Here is an 18,867-nt window from a genome sequence, read left to right on the forward strand (position 1 = left end):
TGTTGCATTTGATAAAAACTATTTTGTTTTGTACAGTGTCAACGTTTCGTGAATAGTGACCAAAAGTCAAAACAGCAATTAGGTGTTTTTATACTTTTCTGCAAGTCATAGTGTCTATACATGTTTCTGCATTTGTCATAACAGCAATTTAGTGTCGATACATGTTTCTGCAGTTGTATCGGGTACCGTAGCAATGAACACCCCATTTTTTTTTTTTTTTTTTTTTTGTAGAACTCCAAAATGACATTTTAAACTTGCTAACACTTTTTTATTTTTGCTTCCAAAATTTTTACAACAAATAGATATTACCAAACATGCTTCTAAATACTATTCAAAACACCATACAACAAAAACCTTATTTTGTTTTTGGTTAAAACAAAATCGCAAAAACAAAACAAAAAGCATACCAAACATGCCTAAGCTACTAATACAATCTAACCAAATTTGTACAAAGTTCAGAGCTATTGAGAAGATCTCTCTCTCTTCCCACCTACAAAAGATGTCCGGTAGAACTTAATTGGACATGGAAATGGCCTTCTGAAGATTTACAAAAGCTTTCTCATACCGCACAAATCCCATAAACCAAAATTCGAAATCATCCTCCGTAACTATTTCAATATACTTCTGCGCCGGCTTGTGCACATTCTCACTTTCGCTGGCTCTCTTAATCTTCCTTGTTGGAATCAGAACCTGCGGAGATTAAATATAAATAGTGTAACATAAATTAGAATAGTTATAGATAAATCCACTAAATCTATGCTAATCAAGATCTGCAGGTACATACATATGCATGAATATATAAGCATGATTGAATTAATACACACACACACACACACACACACACATATATATATTTGGGCTAATGTTTAGTATTCCTGTTTCTTGGTGAGATTTTGATGATCAAGAAGTACGGGGCTTCTCCAAGAAGGGCAGGGCAGTTTCTCAGTTAAGTCAGCACATTACATTGCAAAGGAAATGGTTCGGCAAAGAATCAGTCGAAAAAATCAAGGTGAGAGTGGTACGTCTCAGGGGAATGAGCAGCTGTGGAAATCAACATGGAAGATAGGTACAAAAGGGAAAATCAAATGGTTTCTTTAGAGATGTCGCTTCGAGAAAATTGGAGTTCTGCAGAGTCTCCTGCTGTTGAGTAATCCGGCTAGTTGCTCTTCTAGTCTAGCAAGAAACTCTGATCTCCTTTGAGATTGGACGTCGTGAATCAGAACTCAGCTAAATGAAAAGAGTGGTGGAAGGGGTATTACTCAGTGGCCTAGTTGGTAGAGTGCTCGGCTACCCGAGCGGGTGTGCCCGTGTTCAAGTCCCCCATCCCATAGTTAGCCAGGGAAAAAAAACATAAAAAGAGTGGTGGAAGGAGTTGATTCGGAGGTGCCTGCATGTGCAACAAAAAAGCAGCGCTCGGGTTATTACTCTAGCTTCTTTGTTTGTAATGGTATCTATGGAAAGATGAATATCACTTCTCCTTTGGTTTCTGCTCAAAAGCTCGCCTTGTCACATCCTATTGAAAATTGGCTAAAAATAAATATGGATGCTGCTTTTGGCGTAAACTAAACAAAAAGGAGGCAAGGGTAGGTATTATTTTAAGAGACTCAAGGGGTAGCAACAATAATTAAGCGATTCAAGCATTTTTTCGAACTACGCAGAGTCAGCTACATTGATCTTATGTTTTCATTCCGTTCCAAGGCCATGGCCTCAGTCAAACACATGTTATCGTATCCTTCCTAACTAACTCTACCCGTGTTAACTTTTGTCATCCTCTTACCCTAGCATCCATTGAAGTTCTGAAGCTTTAATCATAACCTTAGAAGTGCTGTTCATTTAGCTACTGATAGGGGGCCGATATAGTGCATATATGGTCTAAATTAGATCCCACCAAGTGTTTTTGAAGGCAGCTCTGGGCTTTCCAGAATTTCAATTCGATCTATTGGGATGCCGAAATTCAAGACTCGGCGTCTTTAATTTGTCTCAAGTCATTCAGCTCAAAGTTAATTTCACATGTGGGTAGGTACATACGCAAATAGAGCTGCACGTTATCTTGCTAAATACTATATAAATCCCATTGCAGTTATCCTAATTCATTGAAATTTTGATCTCGTCTTGGAAATTAAATATACAATATATATATATATATATATATATATATATATATATATGATTGAAGTACCTTGTACGGTGTTCTGATGAAGTCTCCGGTAGGGGAGCGGAAGGAGATGGATCGTTCACTGCAGAAGGCAACCTTTTGGGTAGAGATAAAGAGGATCCCGGCAATGGGACCGGCTGTTGTCGATAAATAGCATTGAGAAGCCTTCAACAGCTTCTCTCCATCACTCACACTAAATATCTGCCTGAATATGTTTTCCCTCCCACCTTTCTGAATAATTTTGGCCCCCAAACTCAACTTCCCCTTCACAGTTTCGGAAAATTTAGGCCCCAATCTCACTGCACGTGTATATATACACAAAATTCATTCATGATGTCAATATATATATATAATCAACCCACATACATGGACTCTCCAAAACTAGGTGTACTACAATGCTTGAATATCGAGATGGGATATGTATCGCATCTCCATACACAAGCAATGAATATGGACATTCACCCAAATGATATATTCAATAATTCAATTTTATTATATTATTATTTTGAGTGAATTGCTTATATTGAACACTATGATATATAAGAATATAATTTTACTCTAGAAAAAAATATTACTATTTAAATAATATGAATATTTAGTAGTGATTCTTCTGAGATTTGACATGTCCGACGCCGTGAACGTTGACTAGCAGTAATCCTGCTACTTTTATTCGAAATTTTTGTATACAGGGAGTGCTGATGAATAATTTAATATATCACAACAAATGAAAATTAAAGCTGCTTAGAAACGATAAAATTCTAATAAAACCCCTTTGTCCAAAAGTATATATATATATATATATATATATTACCGTGCTCGCGAATTCTGTATGCAAAGCTGTTAGCTTTCCTCCCAAACTTGTTCTTGGGATCTTTAATTTTACCTGCTTGTTCAAGAATAATAAACCATACACCAAAATTAAATTAAACTCAATTTAAGGACATTAAATTTATTGGATGCGTGTGTTTGTGTATGTGTGTGTGTGTGCACATATGAAAGAGAAAATTAAGAGAGACAGAGAGAGAGAGATTGTACTTGTTCCGAAACTGGTAGAGCCATCTGAAGAGGGGCTATGCAGTAAACTGACTGGTTCAGAGAGAGAAGAAGCCCTCTCTGGAGTTGTCTCGAATGAGCACATCAAAGGACTTGCAATAAATTGATCTCTAAAGTGCCGCTGATCTTCCATCTCCCCTCTTTCTCTCTCTAGAACTTTACTCTTTCTCTCTCTAGAACTAGAACTAGAACTAGAACTTAATTGCTGTCTGTATTGGGAAGGGAGGTGGTCTATCTAAGATATAGTCGGTCAATAACTACTCCAATTGACTAAATAAACTAGTTTCAATATTTTATATATCTTATCTCAAGTCTCAACTTGCACTAAGAAGGAATAATTAATTAATTAATTAATTAAAAAGGTGAATGAATTTTCGGAGATTCTTCTACTTAAAAAAAAGGAGAATTTGAAGGACAGAAAAGAGTGAGAAGTTTCTAGTGGTTTAAAAAGTCCACCTTTCCCATTAGAAAGGCTAAAGTCAAACGAAGTGGGCAAATCAGACAACAAAGGAAACAAATTAAATGAACAAAATTCATTGTGACAACAAAAAAAAAAAAAAGGAGGACCCACACAGCTTGGAAATTTTGAAGAGGTGACGGCGTCACGGACTACGTTAAATTAAAGACTTGATTGCCACTGTGTGAGTGTGTAATTTTTACCACAAAGATACTGCATCTGCGTGTGTCTCTTTCTATACTTATTACATTCACATACAGACCAAACTTGACTCTTATAGGATAGAGAGGGAAATGCTCCCCTCAGTCAAATCTCTCTCGTAAACTCCCCATACTTTAATTTTTTAGTACAACTTAATTACGTTATTATCTTATCAATTATTTAGTACAAAAAAGTGAGATCAAAGTTTTAGGCTAAGAACAAACAAAAAATATGAATAGGCTTATATTGTTGTTGGGCTTGCTTAATTTTTATTTTCACATTTTTACTCTATTAGGTTTTAAAATTCAAATAGAGGCCAATGTAATAAAAAAAAAAAAATTGTTCACAAATCGAGCATTTCATTTTCCGAAGTATGTCTTAGCCATGTCCTTACATATTTAGTCGTGTCTATGGTATATTCAGGCTATGTTTGTCTTTAAAAGTATAATCATTTAAAAATTTGGACACTTCAACCGTATCAGTCATGTGTCTGGCTATGTCTCTGACGTGTCCTTGTCTAACACCGTCACGACACCTCCGACATACTTTTTAGGACTCGATATAACAATACACAGAGCATTCGAACTATTATTAAAACGTTATGGATATAATATATCTATAATGGTATAGTAGTGTCTTAAATAATTCTTATATAATCCATTCTTGATATAATATATAAACATCTCCACTAAATTTAATAACAAATGGTATAACAACTTCTCATGAAAAATATTGATGGACTATTAGCTTAATGGTATGACGTCTGCTCTCTCAAAGGGAGGGTGAGGGCTTCCTAATGAATAATTTGTGAGATGTGTGTGTAAATATTTACCTAACCAAAACTTTTCTTACATAACCAATAATTGCATAATTTCATCTCGTTCCAATATTTAAGACTATTTAGACATGAGGCGATTTTTCAAATTTGTTCAATAACAAGAGAGTTAAGAAAAATCTACAAATATTGTGCGTAAAATATCAATCTTTAGTTGTAAACACTTCAAAAATGAATATTGATTAAAAAGTTATTTGATTTTCTGAATGAATTCATATTATTTTAAATACTCACATGCTTTATTCAATATGTTTTTTGTTGCTTCGGATGGGAAAATAAATGGAAGAGATATGGGGAGAGATGGATGAGGAATCCTTAAGAAAGAAAGAGTGAATATCTGATAGTTTCTCGGAGTCAACACTCAAAGAAAATGGTTAAAGAGTAACCGGGCACGTCGCATCGATCACGACCTTTCGGAATGAATCCCGAAAAAGTGAAATTTGAGCAGACACGCTCAAACGGCAAAACTCCATGAACAAAAAAAAAAAACAGAGAAGGTATATCTCCCTTCTTTTGTTTGATTGAATGAAATAGATAATAGAAATAATACATGTGGTGATATATATATATATATATATATATATATATATATATATATATATATATATTTGGAAGGAAAGAAAAGAGAATTTTTATATTTTTTACCAATATACCTTCACCGTATAAAATAATGAAAGGTAGATATCCGTTTGATTTTTTTTGAAAAGGTTAAAATTAGAAATTATATACTGTATGTAGTTATTCATTTTCTCTCTCATCCCTTCCTCCCAAAATTGGGCAAATAGGAAAATATGAAGAAATGAGGGATGCTTTACTAACTGGCCAGTGGCCTAACGTATCAGTCTCTTACTTCCTAAAGGGAAGTTAGGGGTTCAAATCTCAAAAGAGACAAGTGTGTATGAGTACAAACTAGAAAAAAAAAAAAATACGAGGGATATTTTATCCCTCCTTATTTCCTCCCTCTCTTCCCTTCCCTCCTACCAAACACAAAGAGCCTCATTCATCCCTCCCCAATCCTTCCCTTCAAGGCTCCAACCAAACATAACATAAATAGCATTAGTCTAAATTATGTCAAATATGGCATTCAATAAGAAAATATTATCCAAAGCACGTGGTTTAGTAGCCTCTTCTCTCCTCTCAAAGCTTAAGGTGGAGGGCTTAAGTCTATTCAAGCAATGTCTGAATATTTGCGGGGAAAAGAAGAGAAAAAAATAAATATTATTCCAATTATTTTTATTTTTATAGTAATTTTCCATTTAATAGATTTCATATGCCCTTGATTTCCACAACTCTCCTAAAAAATTTGCGTGCATGAATTCAATTAAAGCCATTTTTTATATATATTTTGTCTTTGACAAATTACTCACATATTCATTTTGTTATTACAAGGGTTTAAACTCTCTATCTTCATTTTTGGAGGTAAGGGTGGTATTACTACCCTCATGGTGTTAAAGCCTGTTAGAATGCATTCCTGTAGATATTCTTCGGCTTGCTAAGGTTGAGTATGATGTGTTCTCCTTGTAGCTGTGTTTGTTTGCCATGAAAATAAAAAAGGACTATTAATTTAAAAGATCAAATATATATATATATTGTTCAATTCAGAAATGATAAACATATTTTATTATAATTTTGTTTTGAATAAATTTTGATTTTTTATTTGATAAATTTCCCAAATATATCAATCCACTTATATCTCAAAAATTGATGCACACATGATATTTTCGGTGGTAAGTGACAATCGCATCTCTAATTACATATTTATTAGATCACTGATGTTACATTTAGGAGCACCTAATCAACCGTTAGAATTTAAAACTGAAGAAAATTTAATTATTCCAAATTTAAGCCTAATCAGTGCACTCAAACATAACTTAAGAGTTATTTAGGAATAACTTAAACAAAATGATAATTCCATTCAATTTTATTGTTTATACTTTAGTTAAGCTAAACATATTCTTTTTTTTTTTCGTGGATAAATTAAATATGAGCCTGTTTGGCAGTCACAACTACTTTGACCAGAAGTAGAAGTAATGTTTCTGTTTTGAAGTGTGTTTAATATTATTTAAAAATATGTTTGGTAACGTAAACACATATTTAATAAAAAGGCGTTGCAAGTTAAAAAAAAAAAAAAATGAAATGACTAATTAAAAATATAGATTGAGTGTTTTTTTTTTTTTTTTTACCGTATAGAATTTTCATCTAAAATCACATAAATGATACGGTATATTCGATTTCCGGTATATATGTATTCATGAGTGACCCCGTGTGTGTTTGTGTGTGTGTGTGTGAATGTGATATTTGAGATTAAAACCATAGTGGAAGCTGCTGGGCAAGATGGTGGGTCCCTTAATCCATATTCTCGTGTTGTGACCCCACGAGGTCAACGAAAACGCGGTTTTCGCTTTCGCGACACATCAGAACCTTCAACCTTGAAAAAGTACCATTTTTAAGACTAGAAAATAGAGAGATCCAGAAGCCGTTGAACTTTCAAACCTTTTTTTATTTTTATTTTTTTCTCGTTTCGTTTTCAGACAAAATAAGATAATTTGTACGCATAAAGTAGCGAATAAACGTGTTCTGTAAAAAATATTTTATTTTATATAATTTTAAAATATTTTGTAAATAGTAGTAAAAAATCCAAAAAATAATTTAATATTTTTATATCTATCAATTTTAGCAATCGATACTGTAATGATAAACAGTGTATTTTATTTTTAATAAAAAAAATCTTAAATGATATTTTAAAATTAATTATTATATTTTTGAAACATGTAACACTTTTTTATCAAATATGTTTTCATATTTTTACCTTTAAAAATATTGTAACAAATGAGTGTTATCAAATGTACTTTTGATTACTATTCAAAATACTTTACAAAAAAACATTTATTTTATTTCGAATTAAAATAAAACATCAAAAACAAAACGCAAACCAAAATGCATAAGCAATTCCATTTCCTTGTCTATTAGATTATAGGACGAAGTATATAAAACACCCATAAGACTTACTTTTTGAGCAAATTAGACCCTTCTATTTTACTTTGGATATACAACTCTCTTAAAATTTTAAAAATATTGCAAACTAGGACTTTTCGGCAGTCACCAAAAATGCCAAAAACCGTTAACAAACCACGTGTTGGAAACGGGGGTATTAAAAACATAAACTTTGGATGAGATTTGAAATAAATTACGCTAATAATTTTTTACAGATTTCTAGACAAGCGCGTTTCTCTCCGCAAGGAGATGAACGTGGTATATTTACTTTCTGAAATCCGTTTCCGGATGAATGAGAAATTAGCTCCAAAGTGTGGTGTTTTGATAAGCATAAATGGGTATGCATAATGTGGGAAGTGTTTGTCCCACATGGAAAAAATGTTGAAATAAATTGAAATTTAAATAAGCTGAGTTTAGGATTTGGGCTTGAGCTTGGGCCTAATTGTAAAGTCCAGATTATTCTTTTTTGTAATTTTGGATTGGGCCTAATTTTGGGCTGAGCTTATTTAAATGGGTTTCATAAATGAGTGGGTTTTTTTTTGGGTGGTTGGTTTTTTGAATTAAAAAAAAAAAACTATTTTTTAGTTTTTCTAAAAGGTTACACCTTTTAAATTAAAAAACCATATTTTAGTTTTTCTAAATGGTTACACCTTTTAAATTAAAAAACCACTTTTTTGTTTTTTCAAAGGATTACACCTTTTTCCGAACCATCAAGACCCATGGTTGCACCCACTCGAAAAGGCACATTGCAACCTATTGGAATGGATGTGTCTATTGGTGAACAGACACTATGTGAACCATTACAACCTATTGGAATAGATGTGTCTAGTGGTGAACAGACACCATGTGAACCATTGCAACCTATTGCAATGGTTGTGTCCAATAATGAGAGATACACCCAATCCGAAAAGACATATATGTTTCTATAAATACACCCCTTTGGATCATTTGCAATTCATTCATTTTCATTTTCTTCTATCTCCCTCTATAGACTGGAATCCAGCCCAAGTGGGTTCAAACCATAGGTTAAGTGGTTCGAGCCACTTCGACCCTAATCCAATTTCATCGAGTCATATTAAGATTGGTCCGAACCATTTGGTTCGGATTACACCCAATTCAGCATTTATATAGTATATAAATGCATTTTTGAGTCAGAGAGAGTATTACACGGAGGAGGTTCGCCGTATCCACGAGTTTGTAGTGCTGCTACTGGTGGATGTAGACCGTTGTATCCTGGGAGATAGACGCCACTGAGTCCATTAGCACCATAGCGGGGCGAATCTGTCTTAAGGACTTAGTATCTAATACTAGCCTCGGTCCAGGTTCATTCCTTGCATATTATTATTATTTTATTGCTTTATTTTGCATATTTAATTAAATATAGAGTTGCATATTTAATTAATGATTTATTAGCATATTGTTAATTATCTCATGACATATTAGTATAGGGGTTGTTATATCTTAAAAGTCACATTAAGCATATATTTTACCAACAATCTTAAGACTGATTCCTTCCTTGTGTAGATTTTATTATATGTTTCTATTTAAGATATAAACAAGTAGATATTATACTAATAGTTGAGATATGATAAAATAATGTTATATACATTATTATATGATAATATGTTAAATATTAATGCATTCAAGATTATGTGAAATTAAAGCATGTTATATAAGTAGATTATTGAATTATTCAATATTGGTTGAATTATTTAATTTTGTAATATGATATTATGAAGTATATGACATTACCTTAAACATGTACCAACTAGAGGTGGAAAAAAGTACTTCATTACTTTTATCATTGGCTGCACAAGATACCGTTATGTGTATTTGCCACGAAGCAAAGATGAAACCTTAGAAATGGGACATCATATGAATTATGGAAAGGTTGAAAACCTTTCTATAAATTCTTAAAAGTGTGGGGGTGTCAATTTAAGGTTGCAGATCCTACTCCTATGAAAGGTTAGAGTGGACCTAAAATGTGACAACCTTGTAGGTGAGTGTGTCGTGGACGGGTGCAAGAGGCACTAACAGGCTACCACACTAGGCGAGCTACAAGTGCACAGTCCCTACACATAAAACCTTTGATAGGTTATGCTCATAACAGTATTGCATATCATTTCCTTGTGCATAAATCATACAATGAAAATAAAGATGAGCTTAGAGGTAGTAAAAAGGCTAGAACGTCTAAATCTTTTATTCCTGATTTTCTAGCATGTTTATTGGAGAATAAGCCACAAAGCTTTAAGGAAGCAAATTCTTCTCTTGATTATTATTATTTTTTATATTAATTATGTGATATAATTAATCATGTGATATAATATGAAACTATATTGTTATGCAAGTTTAATATTATTTTTATAAATGTTTACTTTCATTTGATACTATAATATTGAACTATGTAATTGAATTACTTAATGTGTATTGTAATTCAAATTTACAACATAATTTATTTAATATGTGATATTATTGAATTTTGTATGAATGGACTAGTCCAACTATGTCAACTCTTCTGATAGTCAAAGGAAAATGATCTATACTATTGTTTAAGACACGTATAGCTATAAATGGGCTGAATCAGAGAAAATTTTCCAATAACTCGAAAGAATTTAATGGAAAATGTTATGGATACACTAAGCAAGTACACCAAGACAAGCTAAATCAAGCTAGTTAGTTCTAATATACAATTTAGCTAAAAGCTAAAATGTTATTGAGTTGCAAACTAGTTAGCTTAGGTATAAGCTAAAATGATTAATGAGGTACACAGAACCTAAGAGGAAGATGAAAAATTATCAGTTGGTTCTAGCTCTTAACTTGATAGTAAAAAAAAAAAACATGAGGGTGATGAGTAGCCATTTTAGCCATAAGCTATTTGAGTTATACATCATATCTGCTCATGTAGGAGGGAATAATACTACTTGTAAAGTAGTAGTTTTTGAAGAATATTCTTCAAAACAAATTACTCTACTATCAAGATAGACCACTTAGATAAGTGTGTACTAAAGTTATGAGCTACTAGAATTGCTAGCTAAACAAACTTAACTTCAAGCTAGCGGTAATAACTGAAAAGTAGGTGCGCATCATAACTTAGTAGTGAGATATGAGAAGAGTGTGTAATAATACTTGAGAAGTGAGTGCTCACTCTGTGGTGATTGTATCCAAAACTTAAATAATAAGATAATTATTTGCTTAAATGATTGAGTTATGTGATGTGTGACACATGAAATGTTATGACATGTTAATATGACTAACTTAACATGAATAACTCAATTCATAAATACAAGAGATGTAGAAGCAAATATTAATTAAAGCACATATCTCTAGCATTAATTCACAGTAACGTCAGTGACATATTATAAAAACAAGTTAGAGATAAAGTGAATACATATGCACTAGAGACTGTTAGACATGCTTGTTGAAAAACAAATATAGAACCTTGGAAAGGTAGATGAGGTGAAATATTTAATATATGGTATTTCAAGAGTTAGAAAACCATAAGAAATATATCATATATAAAATTTCAGGATTATCTCAAAGTTGTAGGGGGATATTGTCCATAAATAAAATTTGCTATGAGTTACCTCACCAAATAAGAAATACTTATAAATGTAGGGTTCTTAATCATAAGAAATTTTGGATAGAACCAAAAATCATTTATAGTATTATAACAACAGTGCATGTTGTTTCCTATGAGGAAAATATTATGGAACAACTAGAAAAGTTCTTTTTCCAGCGGAAGAGCTGAGTTATTTGTTCTAGTTGAAGAGTAAAGTGTGCAAGCTTATAAGTCCTTGACTGGATTAAAGCTAAGACCAAGACAACGACATAAATGTGATGTATAAGTCATTGTATGCCTTAAAAAAAAAAAAAATTAATGATATACTAATTAGTATATTTGATATGAAAGATTTAACATCTAATAACATAGTATATTCTCAATAGAGTGAGATTGAGATAATACTAGTTATAATAACAAAAGCCTAGCTAACTTTTGTAGATGTAAATCTCAAATATAAATACTAGCCAAAGTATATCATTGGTTGAGATTGCAAGGCATCTTAATAACTGTGTTTAATTGCACATTTTCAATCCAAGATCGGATCACTAAAAAACAATAAATTGGGTAGTTGAGATACACCCTAAATCCAATATTGCATAGATCGAGGTATTTAACTAAATTGGAGGTGTAACAGTGACGCAATCTGGATATGAGATATTAAAGACTTCAAATCCAATAGTGGATATGTCTTTTATATTAAAGGTGTAGATCTATGTTCTTAATATAACTCAAAGTTAGAAACTTTGAATAAATCAAATAGGGAAGTCAATAGACTTCACCTAGAGGAAATTTCAAAGTAAGTCTACACTTGTGCCACTAAAGAAAATGATATTGCTAACAATAAGCAATTTTAGGACACAAAGTATACAGTTGCTCTCACCTGGAGAAATCTCTGCAGAGTGTAATATTTTTAAATACAACCTTGTGGCCACATATAAAATTGAAGGTTGTACTAGAGAGCAATTGTACAGTTCATCGAGGGGAATGGGGTTTAAAGCCGAAAGCTAACGAGTCACCTTAATGGAAACCCAACCTAGCTGACTGGAGATCCCAAGATCTAGGTTCAAAGGGACAACAGAAATTCTGAGTGACTCACCAGAAGCACTGGGAAGATATAAATGTTCTACCCATTTCTATGATGAGACAGTGCTACCTACAGCGATGATCAGGATAAGCTACGCTTTTAATGACTCTTATACCTTGAAAATTCAAGTGGGGTTTGGTAGGATACTCTTAATAAGAAGTCACCTATATGAGTGTGAAGTGGGGCCGCTTCTATGAGAACTATAAAGGCTAAGTTTTCTAGAGCACTCATTGAATACCAGGACTTGTTCAGGGCCAAAATGAACACAACAATGAGAACCAACTTTGTGAGGAAAGCTACTATGTGTTTGTTATTGTCTTGGTTTACACAAACGGCTGAACAGTTCAAGACATCGTGTTCACTGGTTAGCCAGTAAATCCGATAGCAATACACTAGGGAAGGTTCAAAGCCAAAAGCCACCTATCCTGATGCCGTAACTTTTCGACTATACTCTCTCTAGTGTCTGCATGATCATCTTTTGCATTTTACGCAAATTTCCATTCATGTGGGGGATTGTTGGAAATGGGGGCATTAAAAACATAAACTTTGGATGAGATTTGAAATAAATTTCGCTAATAATTTTTTACGGATCTCTAGACAAGCGCGTTTCTCTCCGCAAGGAGATGAACGTGGTATATTTACTTTCTGAAATCCGTTTCCGGATGAATGAGAAATTAGCTCTAAAGTGTGGTGTTTTGATAAGCCTAAGTGGGTGTGCATAATGTGGGAAGTGTTTGTCCCACATGGAAAAAATGTTGAAACAAATTGAAATTTAAATAAGCTGAGTTTAGGATTTGGGCTTGGGCTTGGGCCTAATTGTAAAGTCCAGATTATTCTTTTTTGGAATTTTGGATTGGGCCTAATTTTGGGCTGGGCTTATTTAAATGGGTTTCACAAATGAGTGGGTTTTTTTTTGGGTGGTTGGTTTTTTGAATTAAAAAAAAAAACTATTTTTTAGTTTTTCTAAAAGGTTACACCTTTTAAATAAAAAAAATCATATTTTAGTTTTTCTAAATGGTTACACCTTTTAAATTAAAAAACCACTTTTTAGTTTTTTCAAAGGGTTACACCTTTTTCCGAACCATCATGACTCATGCTTGCACCCACTCGAAAAGGCACATTGCAACCTATTGGAATGGATGTGTCTATTGGTGAACAGACACCATGTGAACCATTGCAACCTATTACAATGGTTGTGTCCAATAATGAAGAGATACACCCAATCCGAAAAGGCATATCTGTTTCTATAAATACCCCCTTTTAGATCATTTGCAATTCATTCATTTTCATTTTCTTCTATCTCCCTCTATAGACTGGAACCCAACCCAAGTGGGTTCAAACCATAGGTTAAGTGGTTCGAGCCACTTCGACCCTAATCCAATTTCATCGAGTCATATTAAGATTGGTACGAACCATTTGGTTCGGATTACACCCAATTCAGCATTTATATAGTATATAGATGCATTTTTGAGTCAGAGAGAGTATTACACGGAGGAGGTTCGCCGTATCCACGAATTTGTAGTGCTGCTACTGGTGGATGTAGACCGTTGTATCCTGGGAGATAGACGCCACTGAGTCCGTTAGCACCATAGCGGGGCGAATCTGTCTTAAGGACATAGTATCCAATACTAGCCTCGGTCCAGGTTCATTCCTTGCATATTATTATTATTTTATTGCTTTATTTTGCATATTTAATTAAATATAGAGTTGCATATTTAATTAATGATTTATTAGCATATTGTTAATTATCTCATGACATATTAGTATAAGGGTTGTTATATCTTAAAAGTCACATTAAGCATATATTTTACCAACACCACGTACCTCGTACACCACTAATTAATTATATTAAATATACAAAATGTCCTTTTTTGATTGAATTTTTTACTAATTTTTTATTTTTTTACACTAACTGAATTTTATTTACTGTTTTTACTATTTAAATACCGAAAATGCCCCCTTTGACTGAATTTGTTTAATAAAGGTCATAATAGTTATTTTACATAAAAACTAATTTTTTTTCTATTTTTTATTTTAATCATAGGAACGGCATTTTAATATTTTTATTGCTCTATTAACAGTCAAATGAGAGGAGATCTTATTCGCCCTTAAAATAACGTTAGTGGATTCAGAACTTATAAAGATTTAACTTTAAAAAAAAAAAAAAAAAATTATAAAGAGTTATATGAGATATATACATACCATAAGAGTGTTAATAAAACACCAAAAATAAAACGCAACTCCAACAATTTCATTTTCTTGTCTTTAAATTATAAAATTAAAATTTGTGTATTCACTTTTATAAAAGAAGTATTTTTTTTTTATTTTTTTTTGCCTGATACATAAAAAGACGTAAGTAGTTGATATGACCAAAAACTAATTCAAGATGGGCAAACCATTTCCAAATCTCTAGCAGTCAACCAAGTCACCTTCACAGATTAATGAGTGCTTCTGACATCCAGATTTGAATATCAAAACATGACTAGCCGTATGACTTTTCCTTTCCGCAACAATATTTATTTATTTTATTACTACATTGCATTTCATATCTGTACTAAAGGAGTGTCATAATAATTGTGCCCTAAGATTATGTTGCATGAAAAACCAAGTTTATCTTGTTCCTCTGTAACCATATATATATATATATATATTTCCTGAAAAATTAGAATTTATAAGAGAATCTAACACAGTACTAAATGAGTGTCATAATAATTGTGCCCTAAGATTATGTTGCATGAAAAACCAAGTTTATCTTGTTCCTCTGTAACCATATATATATATATATATATATATATCCTGAAAAATTAGAATTTATAAGAGAATCTAACACAATCATAAGAGCATGACGATCTACCAGTGCTCGAACTCCTAATATCTCTTTGAAAAGTAAGAACTTGATACCGTTAGATCACTGGCCTATTGGTAATCTACCAGTAATATTAATAAATTTATATAATAATGAGTCTTAAATATTAGATTGTAAATTCCTATGGATATATGAATAGACATAAATATATGTATTAAATTGGATTTAGAAACAAAAAAATTATAATAATACTAATTAATTTTGATCATGGTCAAGAAAAGTAAAAAAATTTGAAAAGATTGTATGATTTTTTTGATATTCTGTTCAACTTATTGTCAATCAGTGATATTCAATAATAAGTGGATATGGTCGGGTTGCATGTATATTATTCCACTGTACATTATTTCAATAATATATTCCTAATTACTTGGATTTATTAAATAGGGCCAGTATGATTTGATGAAATATTCGTTAAGGTGGTTGACAATATATACATTAAATGAATATATAAATAATTTAATATTTATTGAAACATTGGATGTGTCCGATTACCATTTAGAAATAAATATTAGTCTTTAGGAGTGACAATGAAATAAACATACCGTCCCAATGACTTGTACAGAAATAAAAATGTCTCAAAACCTATAAGAAAAGAAGTGTTAAAAATGGACTCACTCGTGTTACGAGTTGAAGTGGCAGAAATGGGCTCCTATAAAACATTGATAACTGTACCACCCAAGAAGCCACATGTTCTTAGAGTGTTTCTTATTTTCATCGTAGTGCTTGATTTAAGATGGAGAGATCTTCAATTAAGGTGACCGGAGCTATGAAGAGATCTTTATTCGATGTGAAGTTATGGAGAAGCACGTGAAGATAAAATTTTGAGTTAAGGTGGAGAATGTTAGATTTGTGACTCAAATTATGGTAGAGAATTATATTATGAACAAGCGGAATAGGTTGCGTTTTAGTGGAACATGTTGCGCTTGGACAGAATGGTTGGATCAATGTTTAAACAAGCGGAACTGGTTGCGTTTTAGCGGAACCGGTTGTACTTGTCTGATATGTGCGAGAATTAGCTTCCTAATCAGTTTTGGAAGCTAGAAAACTTCGGGAAAAGGCTGTAGATTTGGGGTAGAAGTTGTGCCAATTATTTTAGAGTCGAAGATTGACATTGTAACTCCTTGTAGGTAAATTAGAATAATTGTTCAACAAGGAATTGGATTTTGAATACTTTATTTATAGAGATGGGTTTGGGTTTTAGAGAGAGAATAAAAAAAAGATGCAAAGGGTTTAAGGTTGAGTGTTGTGAGGAAATAGGAGAATATATGTAATTCCCGAGTGTATAGATGAAGCCTTAAATAGATGATGAGTGAGTGAGTGTGGTTTTGATATCTGGTTGTTTATTCTCTTCCTTGATTCATAATAGTGAAATCTTTCATTCCATGGATGTAAACCTAGAGTTACGTGAACTATGTAAAATATTGTGTTGTGTGTGGATATATATGGTTATTATCTTTATATATGCTTGTGTTGGTGTGATGTGATGATGCTTCTGCTATGTGTGATGAATGAGGGATCTAACTCTCAACAACAGTCAACCGTTGAGTGGGTTTGAGAGAGTTAATTATCCTCAACACACGCATCACAGAAAAAGATCTGAACCAAGCGTGGGTTAACCCGAAGAGGGCAACCAAAGCCTACGATCCACCATAAATGACGAATCGGTCATGCCCAGGAGAAGGGAGGCCCATAATTCCAAAGCAAGGTTGCTAAGAAAGAAAAATTGAGGTAAGGAATGAGATGTATAAATATAAAAGTGAAGGAAGTAAGAGGAGAGTGTTCTTTGTATGAGAAAACTTTCTATTATTGAAGAAGAGAGAATTTGTATATACACTCTTTGGCACAATTTGTGGGAACAAAGAAGTTTAATCCAACAATTTTTCGGTTTGATCAAGACACATCTCCGCTTGGGAATAATGATCGGAGAAGGAAGCTCGTACCAGCCAAATGAAAACGAATGAGATCGCCATGAGGAGCTCCAGGAGTTGGTTGAAAAACTGCGTCGAAAGAACGCGGAGCTTAGATCAAGGCTGGAGCGAATAGAGATGCCACCACCCACCTCCACTGATAGACACCGTGGTGGTGAACAAAACCACCCAATATCAACGGGATCCAGCCAGATCTGTGCACCTCGACCCTCGGCGAAATGATATGGACCCTGAGCGGAGGGCCCAGGAGATGAAAATGTAGGAACTAGTCACCCCGTTATGCGAAACTCTGTTACAAACCATACGCTCGACGAAATGTCAAAATCAAATCTGAGGGCACAGGTCCAGAAGGAACTGGGAGAACAAATGAAAGATCTGAAGGAAACCACACCGGCTGATATGGCCGCTCAAGCATCCACTCGCATGGTAGAGTCCCCTTTCACCGAGGAGATCCTTCGATCTCCCAAACCGAAGAAGTTTATCACACTGACGTTCACACCGTTTGACGGGATGAAGGACCCATAGAACATGTCTACCATGTTAAACTAAAGATGTGTTTGGACACTTAAGATGACGCCCTGATGTACTGGGTATTCCCAATGAGTCTCACCGGACTGGCCCTCAACTGGTTCAGACATCTACCTAAGGATGTTCAGTTGGAAGCTTCCGTCAACTCTGTGAGCTGTTCATAGCAACTGGCGAATCTAAAAAACCTATATCAAACTTATTCACCATGAGACAACATAAGGGTGAGCGACTATATGTGTTCCTCACCAGGTTCAACTTGAAGATGAGTATGGTGGATGACTGCGATCAAAACGGTGGCGATCGAAGCATTCAAACTAGCAACGATTTGAGGAACGAAATTTCACTCGTCACTGGTAAAGAAGACCCCACCAAACATAGGAACGTTGAGCTCTAAAGCACAAGGGAAGAAAGAAGATTTGCCATTGAAAATGCCTTGGCTTTGGCTGATGAGAGGTGGCTCTCATGGCATACTTTTGAAATCTAATACAACAATGGCATTTTCCACGATACAATTACAAACAAGGCATTTTACAGAAGCCAACTATAAACATGCTCAATATAGAACTTCATACCATTCCAAAATCATGCTAACATTCATATACCGAGCAAATATTCTCTAGAATAATATCATACATGTCTTTAACATAAAAGGAACACAACTTCCCATCATTTACTAGTATGTTTTCTTCATACTAACACATAGTCATTTTAAATCCACAATTTTGCATTCAAGAATAAATACTCAATGAAAGACAAAGTATTGAAGTATTAGGAAAACCTTACCTCAATGGAAAACAAGCCCTTAGCTAACAACCAAATTTGAAATCCCCAAACACCTTACAATAGTGTTCTCAAATAAAAGCCCTCTCCAAGCTCTTCCACTTTCCCCTCTTGCTCTTTTTCAAATTCTCACCATAACCCTCTCAAATCCAAGCTTGAAACATTGATGTATATGGTTTATAGATAGATATAGAGAGAGAAGTGATGATAGTCGAAGTGAGAATAGAAGAAAGGGGGGTTTAGTCTTCCAATTTGGTGTGTGGCCCTCATTGTGCCACTTGTCACCATCCTATGGTTACTAACTTTGGCCTAGTTACCATCTTGCCCTCACTCATCCATTGCAATGCCGCCCATGTCCTACAAAATATATCCTCTATGTCTAGATATTTGTATATGTATATATGAGTGAAATGACCACAATGCC

General features: G+C 33.5%; 1 protein-coding gene across 1 annotated transcript; it reads right to left on the reverse strand.

Annotated features, from left to right (window-relative positions):
• Positions 1-241: 241 nt before the first annotated feature.
• Positions 242-3,470, reverse strand: LOC132283565 (putative GEM-like protein 8). Its single transcript, XM_059785537.1, has 4 exons — positions 3,191-3,470; positions 2,967-3,038; positions 2,180-2,454; positions 242-690 (listed from the first exon to the last, which is right to left on the reverse strand). Exons 1-4 carry the CDS (start codon positions 3,339-3,341, stop codon positions 514-516), a joined length of 675 nt encoding a protein of 224 aa, XP_059641520.1. The 5' UTR covers positions 3,342-3,470; the 3' UTR covers positions 242-513.
• Between the last annotated feature and the right edge of the window lie 15,397 nt (positions 3,471-18,867).

The sequence above is a fragment of the Cornus florida genome, unplaced genomic scaffold, assembly GCF_030987335.1.
Source record: "Cornus florida cultivar Cherokee Brave unplaced genomic scaffold, ASM3098733v1 CherokeeBrave_3.0.0_Hap2_Chr11, whole genome shotgun sequence".
Taxonomy (NCBI): domain Eukaryota; kingdom Viridiplantae; phylum Streptophyta; class Magnoliopsida; order Cornales; family Cornaceae; genus Cornus; species Cornus florida.

Coding starts and splice junctions, on each gene's coding strand:
- LOC132283565 (XM_059785537.1), bottom strand. CDS start 3,341: ATGGAAGATCAGCGGCACTTTAGAGATCAATTTATTGCAAGTCCTTTG. Junction 3,039..3,190: donor CTCTACCAGTTTCGGAACAA/GTACAATCTCTC, acceptor TTGAACAAGCAG/GTAAAATTAAAGATCCCAAG. Junction 2,455..2,966: donor ATACAGAATTCGCGAGCACG/GTAATATATATA, acceptor ATACACGTGCAG/TGAGATTGGGGCCTAAATTT.